This window comes from Dromaius novaehollandiae, chromosome 3 (genome assembly GCF_036370855.1).
Source record: "Dromaius novaehollandiae isolate bDroNov1 chromosome 3, bDroNov1.hap1, whole genome shotgun sequence".
Classification (NCBI taxonomy): domain Eukaryota; kingdom Metazoa; phylum Chordata; class Aves; order Casuariiformes; family Dromaiidae; genus Dromaius; species Dromaius novaehollandiae.
The window spans coordinates 105,112,651-105,130,685 of record NC_088100.1 but is presented as its reverse complement, the minus strand read 5'-3'; the positions used below and the strand labels follow the sequence as shown (position 1 = coordinate 105,130,685).

Below are 18,035 nucleotides of genomic sequence, written 5' to 3'. Positions count from 1 at the left end.
AGGCAAATGAGACCACCTCCATGCAAAGCCTCCACTTGCAGCAGAAGAGTACAGAATCAGATCTTTAAACTACCGTCTTCCCCGAGTCAGTCAGAGTGTTCCTGTGTGTTAGTTTCATGTGAACTCTGAAAGCAGTAAATATAACAAACAAAGAAAAAAGCAAGAAATAGAAAAGAAAAAGAAATGAAAACAAAATAAGACTTGGCCTTGGATTTTTCGCTTTTTGTTTTCTATGAAAACCAGTCAGTCCTCTTCCTTCTTTTGTTTGAAAGAGGAATGAGAGATCTTTCCTGGCAGCTAGACTGTGCTGCCAGAGCAGGTTCATGGGCAACACATAAATCCATATTCTTCATGCTTTGCTCATAAACTGTAGCTTCTCGTAGCAGTGGCTTTTATGCATTCCAGAAGCCAGTTCTGGAGGTATTTCCTGAGTGGGAGAGAACAGGGGGATGATATAATAATGGCAATGGAAAAGATAAATAGAGGGCAGAGAATTAAAGTAGACAATGAAAAGAGAAGTGAGAAAGTGAGCTACACTTTAATACATCGCTCGCATGAATCATTGCTACATAATGTTTCTTTGCATAATTGTACAGTTAAGTCCATGTCACCAGGGACATACTTTGCACTTGGTATCCTGTTACCTTACATATGTGCTGAGTTTTTCAACTTCAGTGATATGCTACTGCTTGGTTATACTGATATTCGTCCTAGTTGTCTAGAAATCTGTCTGGGTGGAAATAAAGAAAGAAATAAAAACACTTAATTGTTTTATAGGACCTACCATCCTTTCTTTCCCCTCCCTTTTTTATTTTCTCTCTGAGAGCAGCTGCAGCCTGTTTCAGGAAGGTGAGCTCCTATATATTTATACAACAGAGGTATCAGAATGCTTTATTAAAGCAACGAGCAATTTGGAAGTAGAATGCAAATGTTAATTCGTCATTGCTGACATCTAAATGAACGCCCATACAATTTCTTTCAAACACTCACAAACCATTTCGAGTCTTTAAACCACATATATGTTCTTATTTTACTAAGGGCACTTCCTTTGTGTTCTCTGTCCATGTAAATTAAAAGCATTACTTTTGACTATCTAAACTGTATGCAACACTAATTGTTTATAAAGTTCTCTTTCTCCCTACTTCTCTGCTCACAGTGATAGCCTTGTATATCCATGGTGTTTATTACAACTTGGAACAGGATCCAGCTTCTGCTAAAGAAGACCTCAGATTAAAGTCTTTCAAACAAAAACTAAACTCATTAGCTGTTATTAATATTATGTTAAAAAAGTGTTTTTGAATGAATGGGAAATTATGTTGTGAACTTGCACATGTGAAAATCTAAATAGCTTGCAAATACTTTTAGTACTGTTTTCTATTGGTTTTTTTTAATTATTCTTTTTAAATAAACATGCATTTAAATAAATCTTGGAAGGCAGGAGATAAAAGATTGGTACCTGAAAGGCATCCTCAAAATATATTTAATTCCATGTTTGCTTATTTTTCCCAATGTAGGTGTCCGCCTAGACAGAGTACGTGGAGGTCGCCAGAAGTACAAACGCAGAATAGATGCAGAGAATAGCCCATACCTGAACCCTCAGCTAGTTCAGCCAGCAAAAAAGCCATGTAAGTACATCAGATATCTCATCTTTTCTTTGAATACAAGGAATGGAATCCTGGTACTGTTTGCTAAGTTCCTTCTGACTGAGGCAGAGGTTTGGTCAGAAGATGCTGCCATGAGGACATTTAGCTATGAACATACTTTGTTTTAAATATGCTCCTCCTTTCTCAGGCAGAGTTAAACAAAGAATATTTTTACAGGTGGAGCTGTATAAATGCATGGGTTATGCAGTGCAAATTTTACATTTACAGGTTATCTTTATTTTTAGTGGTACATAAAATGGTTCATACTGTGATCATTAGTTCACTGGAGCTTCTAGTTTCAGATTTCACAAGAAAGTGATTTTTGTAGTTTTCACTAAGTAAATGAGTTTGACTGCTCAGCCTCCCAATGAAAATGCATTAAGAGCCTCATTAATTTATACCTATAGAAGGTTAATACACTACCTAGCATTAGATTAAAACAGCAATATGCCATGCTAATAACAAGCATAGGTTGGTAGTTCTGGCTCTGATACCTTTATAAGCATTATGAGGTTTTTTGTGTGGCTTTTTTTAATAATGTCCTTGATTGTATCTTGCCAGGCTGAAATTAAAAGAGAGAGATAGAGAGCTGATCATCTCATCGCTAAAATACAAGTTCCATCCTCTTTGCGATTAACTAAAAATAGTTAGGGGTTTTGCTCTGCAGCTTATATAAACTCAAGCAGCGACTGTACTAATTCCATGAAGTAAATTTAATAGCATTATAGCTGTAGTGCAAGAGCTAGTGTATTACCCTGCAAAGGCATAGACTCCTTATCAAGTGCTTGTAAACTCTTCCAAATTCAAAGCAGAATTCACACATCCTGTCAAGAAGGTTAATTTGCTATTAAAACAGAGAAATAAGCCAGAGAAATAAAGGAGGGAAAATTCCTCCTTCGCTCCCTTTCCCTCTGCTCGCTATGCCTCTGTCAGAAAAAGGCAATGCACATGACGGTTTGGGGCTCTTTGCAGTACCTGGCTGTATGGAAAATGGGATCTGTTTCAGTTCGTGTTCCCCAGTAGGGGACAGTGCTGTGTACAATACGTTTGAGCATATGAGGAGCTAGAGAGCACATGAACAGACTTTGAACTGTAAGTGAAAGGGCATTCTAGCTATGTCAAAGAAAAAACAGCCAGTTTTTACATAAAATTAAGGCTTAAGTGAACATATGGCATAGTTTCCTTTTGCCTTTCCAAAAAAACATTATGCTGATTATATTCCTTCAATTGTCCAATCTGGCATCTTCTACTCAGCCTACATAAGCTGTCCTACCGTTCTGTAAATACAATCTAGGGCTGCACTAAGCAGATTTTGCACATTATAATAAAAACTTTCTGATAATACAATAAAATTTAATAAACTAATGCTTAATTTCATTAGAGGTTTAGTTTTCCTGGGTGCACAGATTGTCAGTTTTTCATTTACTTGATATTGTCATTGAGTCGAAATGTTGATAGCCTAACATACCAAAAAGCCAAGACCAAACAGGCAAAAATAAAAGAACCCAAGCCTTTTAATATGAGCAGAGGTTAACGCTGTCGTACTGAAATACAAGAATCTCTCTGTAAACCCAAGATTACTGCAAAGTAGTGCGTTGCATTACCTTTAAGAAGATAACTACACCGATTTCTCTAAGCTACATTTGTCTGAGATAAACTAACCTCCTTAGAAGTCATTACTCATTATCTAAATGCCTCCCTTAATTTTCCTTAGCTACTCCAATGGCAAATATTTTTGTAATAAACATTTATAAAACTTAATTTTTGGATCCTGTCAGATAAGTGTCAAGAAGCAGTTGAATCGGTTTTGTATGGAAGTAGCCTGGGAGATTTTCTGGACCCTGACTGATAGTTTGTGTATAACAAAGGCAGAAGAATGAAAATTGGGTTCTATTGATTCTAATTAGGGAAACGTTAAATAAGATTTACCTAGAAACAGTGCTCATGGCTATTCAATTTCCTGAGTAATGGGGCTTTCTGAGTGCCTTCAGAATTTTCCTATGCTGTATACTAACACATGCTCCAATACATGTAGCTTTTTCTCCCTAGAGTGAAAGAACTGGCATTTTGAGGATATTTCCTAGACCTACTTCTGGTCTCCATAATAATTTCCCCGTTTCACCACAGAATCTAATAGCCTGCCTATAGATCTTGTTGATTGTGAAAATAAAAAAAGTTTGATCTTGTGAATCATAGATCAAAATATATAGTATTCGTGAATCATCTGCAAAAAGCCTTTGATGTGGAACCTTATAAAAAAAGTAAGGAGGCTTTTTTGGCTGTTTCTTCTGCTTGTTTGAAGGGAGAAAACAGAACTTGGAGACATGAGTGGTTCTTCATTCATTTATCATTGGATAAAAAAAATTAGGTCCTCATCTATATGTGTTTCGATATTAAGAATATCTGCTTTATTTATCCTATTTTTCAATACATACAAAATGCTGGAATTTTGGAATAAGCAATGTTATCTTTTTTCACTTAGAAATATGAGATTTTCTGTGCGCAATTAAAAAGTATATGAAAGACTTGAAAAAATAAAAGAGTGTATGCAAAGGCTGTTTGCCAGTATAAGTTAAAAGTGCCATCTGTCATCTTTAAATAAAAATAGAATTCCCCATTAATCAGTTTGATAATCAGTAGAATATTGAGATCAAGAATTATTCATTTGGCGTAGTTCCTACAGTTCATATAAAACATGACTATATCCCCTTGTAATAAAACACACTTGATGTGATGGTTTCCAGTTGGCTCTTGCACTTACTTTATGAAGGACTAACATATATCCCAACTTCTGACACACAGATTTGGAATAAGGCAAAAATTCTAGAGACGATAGATCAGAATCAAGGAATCCATGTCACAAAAGAGCAGTAAAGTATCAGAAATCAGAGGCAAGTGAGTATATTATGGAAATCTGTCTTGGGCTGGAAGGGAGCCCGTGCGGCACTCCTGGGTGACTCAGAGCCCTGTTTGCTTCCTTTGCGGTTCTCCTAGGGGAGGGCAGTGTTGTCTGTCCTCTGACTTGCACATGGAAGGGGACAATAATGCTAATTCTAATGGCTTTCTCTGCGCTCAGAGAGTACTTAGCACCTTCTCCCAGTGGATTCCCCTTTATATCAAGCTGCATGACTCTTCACCCCAAGGAAGGGAAAGGATTAGTGTAAATTCACTAAGGAGTGCTTATTTGGACTTTAAATTCCATTTGGACTTTAAATTTCAGTGGTACCTTTGTGGTATAACTACCATGGCAAAACATGTGTAGGCAGGAAGTATAATAATATATACTTATACTTTTTTAGGAACCTCAGTGAATTAGTCCTTTCCTCATCTTTCAGTTTGAGTTCTCAGAGTAACAAATCAGGCTCCTGTATAGAAATAAAATATTTCTGCTGTGCCTCCATGTCAATATAATACTCATTTTATGTTTATCCTACTTATATAATACAGAGTAGCAACACTGTGCAGTAAATCTTCCAGACTCTTTTACTCTTCTTTTTTCACTTTTCATTATAACTTAATTGATTATTCCAGATAGATTTTCTGGATGAAAAAGTAAATACTAAACACATAAATGAAAATGTTAGACAGATAGAAATAACAAGCATGTGAATATGATAAAGTATCACTCTGCACAAAACCAGTTTTCTCAGATAGGATCTCTATCTGTTGCTACTTTCTTTAGTTTTACACTCTTTCATTGATTTTAATAGCTATTCCTGACTGGAAATGCTAGGAGACCCCTACTCCACTTTTATACTTCAAGAAGCTAGTTTTATACATGATTCTAAATGTGTGGGTTTCACAGAAGAACAAATATGTGATAAGACCCTTTTTTTCTTCCTAGATAGGACCCAAGGAGCACAGATTTATTGTTAACATTTTAACAGGCAGGGTACATGTAATATAAGATATATGCGATGATAAGCACTGAGGAAGTCCTGAGACCATTCTGTTAGGACAGTTTAACAGTGACATCTGAGACAGAGAATGGCAGTTGGAGTCACTGACAGAAATTATAAATTTCAGTGATTCGCTAATTGCTTGTGGTATTTAATTGGTCAAAAAATATATCTGTTTTTCTTTTTTTTTTGCAAGTAATTAAAGAAAAACAAAACTCTATCTATGCAGTGCAAAATACATTATAATGCATGATTTTTCTGTAATGATTTTATTCCAATAGTAGGAGGTGATCATGTATTTCTACATTCCATGAAATTTGTTTTCTTAAGAACATAATATCTGAGCGTTGCTCTGTGCATGATGAACATTTTTAATGGTTCAGATTTGTCTGTGCTGTAACTGCTTGTAGACGCCAATAGTGTTACAGGAAGGTTGAATTAGGTCCCGTATCTTCAGAGAAATTCTTTTGCACTTTGAAATATGAGTCAACTGTTTGGGGAGAATGGTGCTACCAGTGATCTTGTGCTGTTCTGGACCATTTTTACAGATAACAAGATCGTCTCCCACTTGCTGGTGGCTGAACCAGAGAAGATCTATGCTATGCCTGACCCCACTGTTCCAGACAGTGACATCAAAGCACTTACCACTCTTTGTGACCTGGCAGACAGAGAGCTGGTGGTGATCATTGGATGGGCCAAGCATATTCCAGGTACATACAGTATTTATTGCAAATAAATGATGTACAGAAATCATCACATGGATTAGTATCTTCCGGTAACAAAGATGATTTGTTCTCTCATTACAGTGTGTAAAGTTTTCTTAAGGCTGTGGATTATTCACAGGACATAGGTTAGACAATAATATTCTTACCTTGTAAGCAATATTATTCTTGCTATGCTTGTTAGCGTGTTAATAAATTTTGCATACTGCTCACTGAATCAATTTTTTTTATTAAGATAAACCTTCATTGCTGTCTAGAGCATTAGTGTGGTATGAAGGGTAGTAAGCTATCTTAAACACTCTCCTTTGTACTCCTCTGATTCAGCAACAGCTGAACAAAAGGCTAGTTCTTCTGTTCCATAAGGCACTAACTTAGACTGACTACAGAGGAACTAAAAATTCAGTTGGATTTTGGCATGGCACAGAGGAATTGTTCCCTCCATTGACTGAACTAGTATGAGAACTCCATTGTATCAGCAGTTCAGGAGAAAGAACTGAATTCTACCTAAGGGTCTGCTCCTACGGCTTAACACTTCTTTGGTCTGCATGAAATGGACTGGGGTCTATGTCACGTAAATGTGTTACTATCATTAAAGCTAACTGGCACCCTTGTTAGCAAGAAAAGCAGGGGGTCATCAAAAGTAGTCTCTCAGAACAGGAGATGACTGATTTCTTCAGATGATATTTGAAGTATGGGCTTGTTCCCGCAGTGCTGGGGTATTTGTACTTGCTCTGTGGGCTAATACACAAGCTTGTAGACAGGGTTTTCAGTCTCACCTTTCACAAATGGTAAAGTCACACAAAAAAGTTTGGATTTTTTATTGTTTTTTAAGGTTTACTTCTAGTCCAGCACATGAGTGGGCTTGTTTGTGCAATTTTGTAAGCTTGTAAGTTTTCCAATTTCCGTAGTGAAGCCTCACCAAACATAAGAATTGATATCCTTTAATTCCTCTGAGCAATACAACATCCTTATTTTATATGTGATTTTGGGATACCTTAGTATTAATCAATAATCCAGTCAGTTGTCTATTTGTCAAAGTTAAAAAATACATTTTATTTCTAGCATCTAAAGAAATTGCATTATTAGCCTTCTACTATTACTGTAAACAACACAGTCGAAACAACCCGAGCACTGAATCTTTTTTATTCTTCAAACAGAAAGCATAGTGTCTATATTCCAATCTTTCACTTTGTTGCTTGGATTCTTGAGCATTTAGCATTGTACAAACATTAACTTTAGGTAAGAATTGCCTCCTGCTATTTCTTTACATTGTGCCAAGCGCTACAAGGCCCCACTTCTTATGTAGGTGCTTCTGGGTCATCCCTGATAAATAAAAAAACTATCAAATAATAATAATAAAATAATTTGTATGCTTATGGAAATTTATTTTACTTCTGGGGAGATACAGCAACCTACAGATTCTAAAACAGTCATTATGCCACACAGTTGAAATTTAGTTGTTATCTATACCACAAATGGTGTATAAACAAGCTTTGTATCACAAGCAATGTTTTTCTGGTACAGTTAACTTATTTCTGTCTCCTTAAACTAGTTTGTCTTTATGCTTTGAATGCTACAGTAATTTCTTTAATCAAATTGATGGAAGTCCCTTTCCCAGCCCACACTGAAACCAATTTATTGGTCATGATACGCCAGCTATGTTGCTAACAGTCGTAACGAACTGTCAGGCAATATTGCAGTGAAGCTAATTTGAAGTCATTAGGTGTGCAGCGTTCAGGCAACAATTTGTTACAGTGGTTAGGAACACAGCTGACATTTCTGAATGGCTTTGTTCAGAGCAGTTCTAGATGAGCCCAAGCAAATTGTAAACTAATTTAAACATCACTCTATATTATACTAGCTACTTTGTCTTACACTGGTTGCTAATAAAGCACCCCAAATTAAGTCAGAATGAGTTAAATAGGTGAGTTTGCGTTTCATCTTTGGAAGCTACCTGCATTAGTTTAACCAAAATAGAGTAGTGCTCAGAGAAGTCAGTCACACTCCACAGCAGTTGCGGAGGAGCTTTTATCAGTTTGATTTGGGAATATGTTGCACAGCTTGGCTTTGCCTGGGGCAGGGGGGAATGGGAAGAGCAGAGGGACGGGGCTGGGCAGTCTTTAAAATGATTCCGTGGCTTTGGTTAGTGTGAAAAAGCTATTGGGTGCCGTGAACTGGCACTGAAAATTTAAAGCCTACAGTCTGGGGAACATTTCTGCCATGGGGCAGCCCTTTCCTATGAGGTAAAGTCCAAAGCACACCTGCCATGGTAAAGCTGCCACTTTCTAAGATTGCTCGCTTGACCCCATTTAGGTATGGGAGGAATAAAAAAAAGGGCTAAACAGGAAAGAAAGGCAATCCTTTGGTAAGCCTTCTGGTAACAGAGGGCAGTGCTAAAATCTCTGCTTGCTGTCTTTTGATCACAAAAATCAAAATGCAAAAGGGCTTGACGTGCTAAAGGGTAAATGTGGAGAACATTTGTAGCTTGGCTTTGACCAATGAAGTGCTGTTGAACTTGGACTGCCTAAGCTCAGCTAACGTCCGGCACAAAACAGCTTGTAGAAAAGCCTAAATTGGTGCTACCTGACTGTTTTCTAAAACAAGAAATGTTACTGTAGGCACTAATACAGCAGGATGGAAAAGGGGGTGAGTTAGAAAAGGGGTGCAAGTTGCCTGAAAGTTCTGTGTAACTTAGTGGGCCGGGTAAATCCTTGGTGTAAATCTCTTGGGAGTCAATTAATTATACCAGTAGTGAATTTGTACCTAGCACAGCAGATCAGCCATACTCTTTCTTTACTATAGTGATTTTTTACGCTTCAGTATAACTAAAGGCCCTCACATATCAGCTGCGTAATAACTAATAAAGATCTTGCTATAAAGCATTGTAATGCAAAGTCAAATGTATATTTGTGGAAGAAAACAAAAATTTTTTGCTATTCTAACAGGGAGTCTTTTAATGAGATTATCTATAAAAAGATAATAATGCAATATGCAGTCTTTCCTGGCCAACCATTATCCTTTGCAGTCATAGCCTAAAAATTGTTTTAAAATTATGCAAAGTTCAAATGCTTTCATAAAATCATTAGTATTTTTGTGCTATTGGAAATATTTTCAGTCGTTGCTTTTCTTGAACAAAAAGTGGATGCCATCTACAAAAGGAAATACCGAAAGAAAAATATATATAAAAGGTTTTATCAGTAAATAGAATTAGTCTCCTTGCATTAATAAATCAAATAAATGGAAAGCGTGTTGTTATGAAACATGACCATGTCTTATCTGAAGAAGAAAAAGATCACAATGGCATTAGGAAATGCTTGACTTTAGTTAGAGCAGCATAAGGGCACAAGAACAGATGATGGTGCCCTAATAGCCCTTTTTAAGAATGACAGGGCCCTGCCATTAGCATCCTTTTATATCCTTGGAAATTGCTCATGCCTCGCTTTTCTGGTTCCTATCTGCCTGACTCTTTTTTATTTCTCTTTCAATTTCATCCGCGCTCGGATAAGCGCATGCTAACACAATATGATTGAGCTGTAAAATGGAACGCTGTCGCCTCTAATCTCTTTTATGTAGATATGGAGGTACTTCCACACTCCACTTCATTCTCTCTCCATTGTTGGCCTTTTCAGAATGTGTTGCCGAGTAATGGAGGCTCAGTCAAATACTAGAGCTAGGTTTCACAGGGTGTGATAAGAAGATTATCAGCCCAGCAGTCAGATCTATTGTTGTTCTTTGTGTCAGATTAAAATATTCCTATGTACTGTAACTTCGTTAGCAAAATACTGAAGGTGCTTAGGGAGAGACTGGTGCTGCTGCTTCTCCTGTTTGGTGAGACAAAGCCCATATTAACTGACCTACATAAATTGTCAATATATTTACAGAGCCTCTGCAAGGCTATTTTATTTTATTTTATTTTATCTCTTAAATAAGAGACAGATGCTTAATTCAATATTTACTGGTGGTTGAGTTTTCCACCCTTTGCTTTGTATTTTTGGGAGGGTCTATTCTATTTCAGGTATATTTAATTAAATAAACTCTTTTCCAGTGTGGGGTGGAATTCTGCTGATGTCTAGTCACAGTTTCAGGTCGTTTAGGCACCATTTCTGTAATGTAACTGTCTCATTGGCATTCAGCAAAAATATGCAATGTTCTTTCATATTAAGTGGAGGCAGGAAACATTAAGCTCTTAAAAATGTGCATAACAGGAAGCTAAAGGGACAAAATGTTCTCTAAAAAATTTGCATGCATGAAAAAACATCAACCAGACCATAGAAATCAACTTTTTGCACTTAAAATGAAAAATTGGTTTGGAAAGAGTAAATCAGGCTAATACATCAAAAATAACTAGTTACATTATTTAGTAGAATAAGCTTGCTTGTCTTCAACTGTGTCCGTGTTTTGCTAGCAGTAACAGTGTTCAAGAAGGGGAATAGTTAGAAATTGAGACTACCAGTGGTGCTAGTACAAAAAAGAAAAGAGGACATGATTTTGATGGAGCAAATCCAAGGATGTTTTGAATATTTTAGTGCTAATGTTAATGTTTTATGAAACATTATTGTTCCAGCATACTCTTTGTAGAGGACAATATTTAAGCTTTCCTTTCCAAAGCAGCTCTCAGGGGTATAGTTTAACATTCTAATACTGAACAAGAGCATGACTTGCTGCAGAGCTGTCATTTCTAAAATGCCCTTTTCTCATCATCTGCTCCAGAAATACCACCCAATGTAGGTAAAAGTACAGAGAAAAAGTGGACAGTGATCACTTTTGGGAAGCTAATTTTCAAAAAAGCATAAGAGCATACATATGTGATATATCCATGCAGGTATGATGTAGGTGCATATGTACTTGTTCCCATGCACATAGTCGTGTATGTATGTATGTCTGTATCTTAGTGGACATGTAGCATGTGTTTAAATGAGAATGAGAAAGTGCTGAGTGTTATTTCATGGTAGCAATCATGTCTGTAGGACTTTGAAGACGGGCTGAAATCATGTGCAGGAACTACCTGGTGTATAAAATCACATATCTTTTAGCTCTAGTTAGCATCCTGTTTATGTCCAAATCCTTCTCTTAGTTGTCATTTGGGCAGCTAATGCAGAATTTCAGCTCTGCAAGGGGAATAGGTGTCTTCCTGTATGTCTGTACCACGCTGCTTGCTGCTGTAAATTTACTCTATTTCTGCTAAATTTGAGGCCTTCTGTAGTGTCGTCTTCTGCTAGCTGAATTCTGGACTATTTCAGACAACACGACCACTACTGCAGCTCTCTTAGAGTCCACTGTCACAGGGTGCCTGTCACTCCGGAGACAGGTGGACATGTTAATGTGATGTTTACTGCTACTATAACATGGAATGGAGTATGAGCTCTTTCATGCTAAGAGGTTTGTAGTGATAATAACTTGAGCCTCCTGGGGAACCAGGACATCTTGCCCTTTATCACTGTTCTGTCTTGGACACTTTGCAGGTTCTCTTTGCCTTCTGTCTATCAAAACCCCACTATCTGCTCTTCTCTTAACTCCTTCTACAGACATGCACTAATTATGGAAATCAGACATGCTCTTCCTTGTGACAGAAATATTCTCTAACTCACAACTTGTAGGACTTCCGTGCTCTGAGGGATGCCATTCCCCAAGGCTTACAGGTAGAGATTGCAGCCAAAAGGCTTCTCAAAAACTGCAGACTTCCTTGATCTCTGTTGCTAAATTGTATGACGGGGAGCTCAGCAATTGACTATCAGTTTTATCTTCGAGCCATAGCATAGATGAACTGCTAGGCACTGCCAGTGTGCAGATCACTCCACTGATTCAATCTGCTCTGAGCAGGGTGGAACAACAGTGTATTAAAATGCCAACAGTTCATCTGTCCCACTGTTTTTTTACATGAGTATTTTTAACATCAGTTGAACTGCTAGGAATGGTGGGGGTTTTTTTTAATTTTTTCTCATTTTTTGAAAACAGCTCTAAGATGATACCACAGAGGAGGTGCAAGTGATTTTGCAAGGCAGGGAAGAGGTTGGATTGAGGTATGAATGGAGGTATGAATCAGCATGTCCACTATATTTTCAAAACAAAACAGGAACATACAGTGTGGTAGAAAGCAGTTATAGAAAGGTCCATTTGTTTGTTTTAAAAACAATATATCCACCTGAGATATGACGGCAGACTATTCTTGATGGATTTGTTACTGAAGTCAGTGACAAAATTTTTGCTGAGTTCAGTAGGAAAAGGAATATGCCCTGTGTGCAACTAGAGATGCACACACTCTTCGTGTGTCTGTTGATCAGAAAAGACTGGTTCCAATTCACGACTGAGACAGACAGCAATGGAGAGGTGAGGAAGTTACTGGTACTACTAGTCATACCTCTTTAGCTTCCAGAACAGTAGATTCTGGCATCCTTTGCTAGCATTAAATTACCCGAAAAGAAAAAAATATATTCCCCAGCATATAAACATACCATCATTTAGAAGTTATACATTAATATGAAATAAATGTACAGTAAGACTGAAATGATATTTTTACAAAACCATGCACATGCTGGTTTTGATTTTAAAATCCCCCTTTTTTTTGAAAAAGCTTGTTTAAGAATAATCTTCAGCAAAAGTTGTCTCAAACTTACGTTTTACTTAGTTTTTTTTTAAATTGGTGCTTCATTAAAATCAGCTTCTCTCAAGATCAGAATTAAACAATGACTTTACATCTTTAGGAATTCCACCTTTTATTCATATACAAGTATTCTCTTTCTGTTCTTTCTTTCTTAGTGACTACCTCCCCCCCCACACACACACTTTTTTTTAAACAGCCTGCTCCCTCCACCCGTGCCCCAAACATACACACTACACTATCTGGTTGTTGCACTTTTTTTCCCCCCCAGTTTTCCCCCTTTATCTGCCTCAACCAATCTCCAAATGAATGCATGTCTATCATGGCCTTAGCTTTGACACTCTGGATATATTGATTAATAGTTGCCCTAAGCTCCTTTTAGCAAATCAAATTTTCACTTTTAGCAAGGATTTCGCCTCTGATTTATTCAGCAAAGTGAAATGCACTAAATTGACTTTGACATTCAGGGAAAATGGCTGAAAAACAAAGAGGAGAGGAAAGAGATATAAATTGTGTGGCAGCTGGAGACTTCAAGCATAAGAGAGTTTTCTATAGAATAACACTGGTTAATTTGGAAACATGCATTTAAACAGGGAGTGAAAATTATTCTCTTAAAACTGGTGTTTTTTAGACTGAGGATTTGGGATAGCACAAGGTTTATTTAGCAAAATGCAATATATTCAACCCAAATTCATCACTTGCTAATCATGGTGCAAGTGTGGGATCCACTTTTGTTGCCACCAATAATTATTATGTTAAACAAGAGACAAAGAGGTTTCTGAGTAGTTTTATAATGAGGTGCTAAATTGGTAAATAGCTTCCTACCATTGTATTATGTATTATCCTGTGGCCCTTTAAAAATAAAAAATGATTACTAAAAAGAGAGCAAATCAACAGTAATGAATGCCAGTGCTTTTCATTTTCTTTCCGTAAACAAAAATGGCTATTATTTGATTCTTAAATGCAAGAATATAAAAAGATCTAGCAGTCATCTCCTATTATTTTTTTTAGCAAAATCAGAAGTGTTTTGTTACCCTAGGTGACTTGTAAACGCACTAATACAGCCTGCTCCCTTACTTGCAGACACTGTATTACGGAGGTACCATGAGGCTGAAAATAGGCTGCTGCAAGTTGCATGTTTAAGGGTGTTCGAAATTGATGCTGAACAGAAGAAAGGAGAGGGAAAACTGAACAAATTTTAATCCATTTATTTCAGCACATCTGGATTTAGACTCCCACTAACCATTTTAGGACTATGAGGTACCTAAAAAAAATAAAGTATGTTCTGAGGCAGCATCGCAGTGTTCTGAGGGAGCAATGCAAAAAAAGAATGTAGGAAAAGGTTTGATCTTATTTAGTGCTCAGGCATTACAAGAAGAATCTGTAAAAGAAAACAGATATGGTACTTTGCCCAGTTAGTTTATAGAGACAGTGGCGTGGCTGAGAGCCTTCGATAGGATCAGTTGGTATGGGAGTGCAAGTCGAATGTGCTGTGCCAGTCTGCATTGTTTAAGGATCTGGCCCTGAAGGGATAAACCCACATCAGTAATCAGTATATCAGCTGGCGCTGAGAGCTCTCTGTGTTCCCTGTGTGTACTCACCATCTCCAAGAATCTGCAGCAATGTGCAGAATCAAGCCTTAAGCAAGTATTTCTATTTAGAGGACAACAGTACTCACCTCTGTACTCACTTCTTGCGTGACAAAAGGGTTTACTAGATTAGAGCTGTGTATATTGCAGAGGACTCGGTAACGGTTTTCCTTATTCTGAGCCAACAAGAGGTTCAGAGGGAAGGGAGTTTAAATATATCTTAACCTTTTAAATTTTACTGTAGTCTCCATTTTTTTTTTCTTTTATAAACCATCTTAATCTGAGACTTTAGCAAAAATGGACTTTTGCAAGTGGGACAGTATCTGGAGTGCCATACTGAAGATGCCTAGGCACATAAGATTTACATGCAAGTTATTTCTTTAAAATCCTTCCCTTTCCTCCCCTTATTTAGTTCAACTGCCAAACATATTAAAAGACTGCCAATTAGGAGCACACTGTAGAAACTAATTAAAACTTCTGAAATAATCTTTGAGGGGGGCTTCCTTTTCCAATCTTTCCCTAACTGCACAGTAGATACTTCAAGGAAGGCCAGCTTCTTACAAGTAAAAGAGGATGACCTGGCACAAGCAGGAAGATACCTTGCTCAGAAACATACTAAGAAAGTTGGGCCAAATCTTGAAATTTTTCCTTTTGTAAGAAATTTACAGAAGAGGCAAATGCTGCAGAAGTGAACTGTCATATGTATACAATAAGTATCTCCTCTGTGGTTACAAGACTCCTCTTCTCTACAAAAATAAGGCTTTTCAACCAGAATCAGAGTTTTAAGACATCCAGACAAAGAAGTTGTTGTGAGTTTTAAAATTCCAGTGAAGTTTCTGAAAGCTGTGTTAGAAATAAGATCACAAATGTTACATCTTGTTTAAATTGGCCTGTGAAAGGATCATAGCACATGCTGGGAATGCAGAAGTAAAGTTAAAGCAATATAGCCCTCTTAACATGGTAACCAGTTAGTCTATTTTAAACTAAACAAGTGACTTTTAATCATCTACGTTAGCCTCCAGTGCAAGTATATTTACATTGTTATGGGTGGGGAAGAAAAGGGCAGCTTTCCAGTCATGTATGTTGATACTGTAAATCTAGGATGGGAGGAAGGGAGGGGACACAGAACCAGTCACTCAGACTGGATTTAGAGCAGACAGGTCTACACCTGTGTGACTGGGTCAGCAGCACAAGCTGATCTAGTTTCCTAAAGTTATCTGAGACCAGTTAAATACTATAATTCTAAGAGTGCCTCTAGAAGTGTCTACTTTCTCTCTGGATGAGTTAGGCTTCACACCTGCTTAACCTACATTAGAATAGGATTAATTACCTGAATTGCAATGCCCCCTTAGCCAGTGAGCATGTTTCTGGCAGGGCACGTGGTGACCTGGGCATGATTATATACAGTATAGGGGTGGCAGAGGAGTATCTGGGTTGTAATGGCAAGACTTGCTCCAATCTGATCAACATAGTCAGCAGTTTTTAAAAATCAGACTACAGTAATCACCTTCTACATCAGCTGGTCATACAAGAGCTTTATGAACTGTCTCCACTGCTAGTAAGCTGCTTTGTTGAGCAATACTCAACTTATGCACATATATATACATATACATATGGAGGAAGAATCTCAAGAAACATGTAAGACAGAGAATCCAAAGAATTCAGGTCCTGAATGCCCATATATTTAATTACCTGGATTGAACGCTTATTTATCTGTAAATTTTAAGTCAGTTTTCCGCATTATTTTATTTCTTTGCTTCCAAGTTTAATATACTATGGCGTTAATATCAGGCAGGAATATTTAGGTAATTTTCCATGTGAGAAAAAAGTAAAAAAACCTATCTTTTATTTGAAAACATGTTGTATAAAGAGAAGATTCTTAAAGTATGTTGCTCTGACCAAGGAATTTTCCACCCAAAACTCCTGAGACATGTATTATAGACAAGTGGAAATTTCACAATATAGCTCAGAACCTTATCTCCAGGGTATCTTCAGCTGCCATGTTGTGCACCGTCAATTTCCGCATTGTAGTAAGAGTTGAGGTGAAATCGAATATTGAAATGAGATCCAGCTACAGATTTAGAAGGCTCCAAATTCAATGGAAATGGCATTTGAAGAGAAGAGGCTGCTAACTCACCAAATCCTTACATGGCAGGGACTGTCTTCACTAGAACACAGTGGCAAAGAGTTGTGATGAGAGTGGAGAAGAGGCAGGGGGCAAATCTGCAGTTTGCATGCATCTGGCTATTGGAAAGATTAGGTAGAACAGGTTTGCATGTAATGGCTGCTCGTATGTTTGTTCAAAGAAACTGCACTTACCTACGTGCATATATCATGACATTAACAGGCTGTAGGGCGTGTTGCTAGCCAGAGATTTTTTTATACCTGTGCTATAGCACCATGTCTGCCTTAATAAACAGGCATCAAACTCTGAATTGCTGTGATTCAAGCTATATCATGTAGGGTATGCAAGTTACAATGGCCCTTGTGTCCTCCACTAACTGCATTTGGGGTGGAGAAGAATTTTGATTCCTTCCCCATATTGGTCTTTTGTAGAAAGTCATTCTACTTTGTGATCAGTTTTTCACTTTCCACTACAAGTAAGTTTTCCAGAGATGAAGACAGCATTTGTGTAGATTCAGGAGTGTTTGCTTAGCACCAGTGAATCTTCAGCTAAAGATTTAGCCTGAAGTATGCAATGTGAACTCTGGATGATCTTCACTCAGTAGAATTGATAGGAGTTTATTTTGCAAGAGTTCGAGTTTCGAGTTACTGCACATTTTCCAGGCACCACTAATGACTTATACTGAAAAATTTACCTAATGCATTCAACATGAATTTGGAGTTCACAGTGAATGCAGATTGTGCCTAGTAGTTAAACAATGGTGAGTAACTCTTACGGTGTATTATAATCCTCGTATATAGATCCAGAAGCACACCATGGACTTTATAATCAAAAGGCCGCTTGGAAACAGGGTACTTCAGAAAGGCACCATTCAAAAAATCTAAGTACAGTTCAGAAGAACAGTGCAAATACTACCCAGGGTAATTCAGGCACTGTCATATACCTACAGAGGGCACTCTCTAACAAGAGGCTTAGATGGGCGTTTCAGGAAATAATGTCAAGAGAAGAAGGTGTTAACACTGAGTATTTGCATACTCATGCAGTCATCAGTCACAATCAATGATAAATATACAATCTTGTGGAGAACCTGCTTGGAGAAAAAATACACTTAAAAAGAGATTATGACAGGTGGAGATACGGACGTATGCTGCCATGGGTATCATGAGTTCCAATACTACAGCCACTCAGGTGAACCAGAATTTGCCGTTGAGAGCTACGGAAAAGTGTACTGTGTCTGTGGCAGAAAGTGGTAGCTATTTATATACTGAATGGCAACACTAAACAATTTAGGAGAAGCAGTGAAGTGTGTCCTATCCAATTAAAAATGCAGTGAGAATTTTAGGTAGGCAAAATGTAATTATTTAATTGGAATTTGACCGGGATGCTTTTCCACTGTTAAAATAAGTATAAATTACATGAGCTGTGAAACTTTAAATTATGAAAATATTTTGAGGTCTTT

At 37.4% G+C, this 18,035-nt stretch overlaps 1 protein-coding gene across 16 annotated transcripts in view; it reads left to right on the top strand.

Moving 5' to 3' along the window:
• The window catches only part of ESRRG (estrogen related receptor gamma), a 412,544-nt gene that overhangs the window by 356,553 nt on the left and 37,956 nt on the right, over positions 1-18,035 (top strand). For all 16 annotated transcript variants that reach the window (XM_064509690.1, XM_064509701.1, XM_064509688.1 and 13 more), the window contains 2 exons: positions 1,515-1,625; positions 6,091-6,252. In XM_064509690.1, the coding sequence (XP_064365760.1) occupies positions 1,515-1,625; positions 6,091-6,252 (273 nt within the window). The remainder of the gene's footprint in view (positions 1-1,514; positions 1,626-6,090; positions 6,253-18,035) is intronic.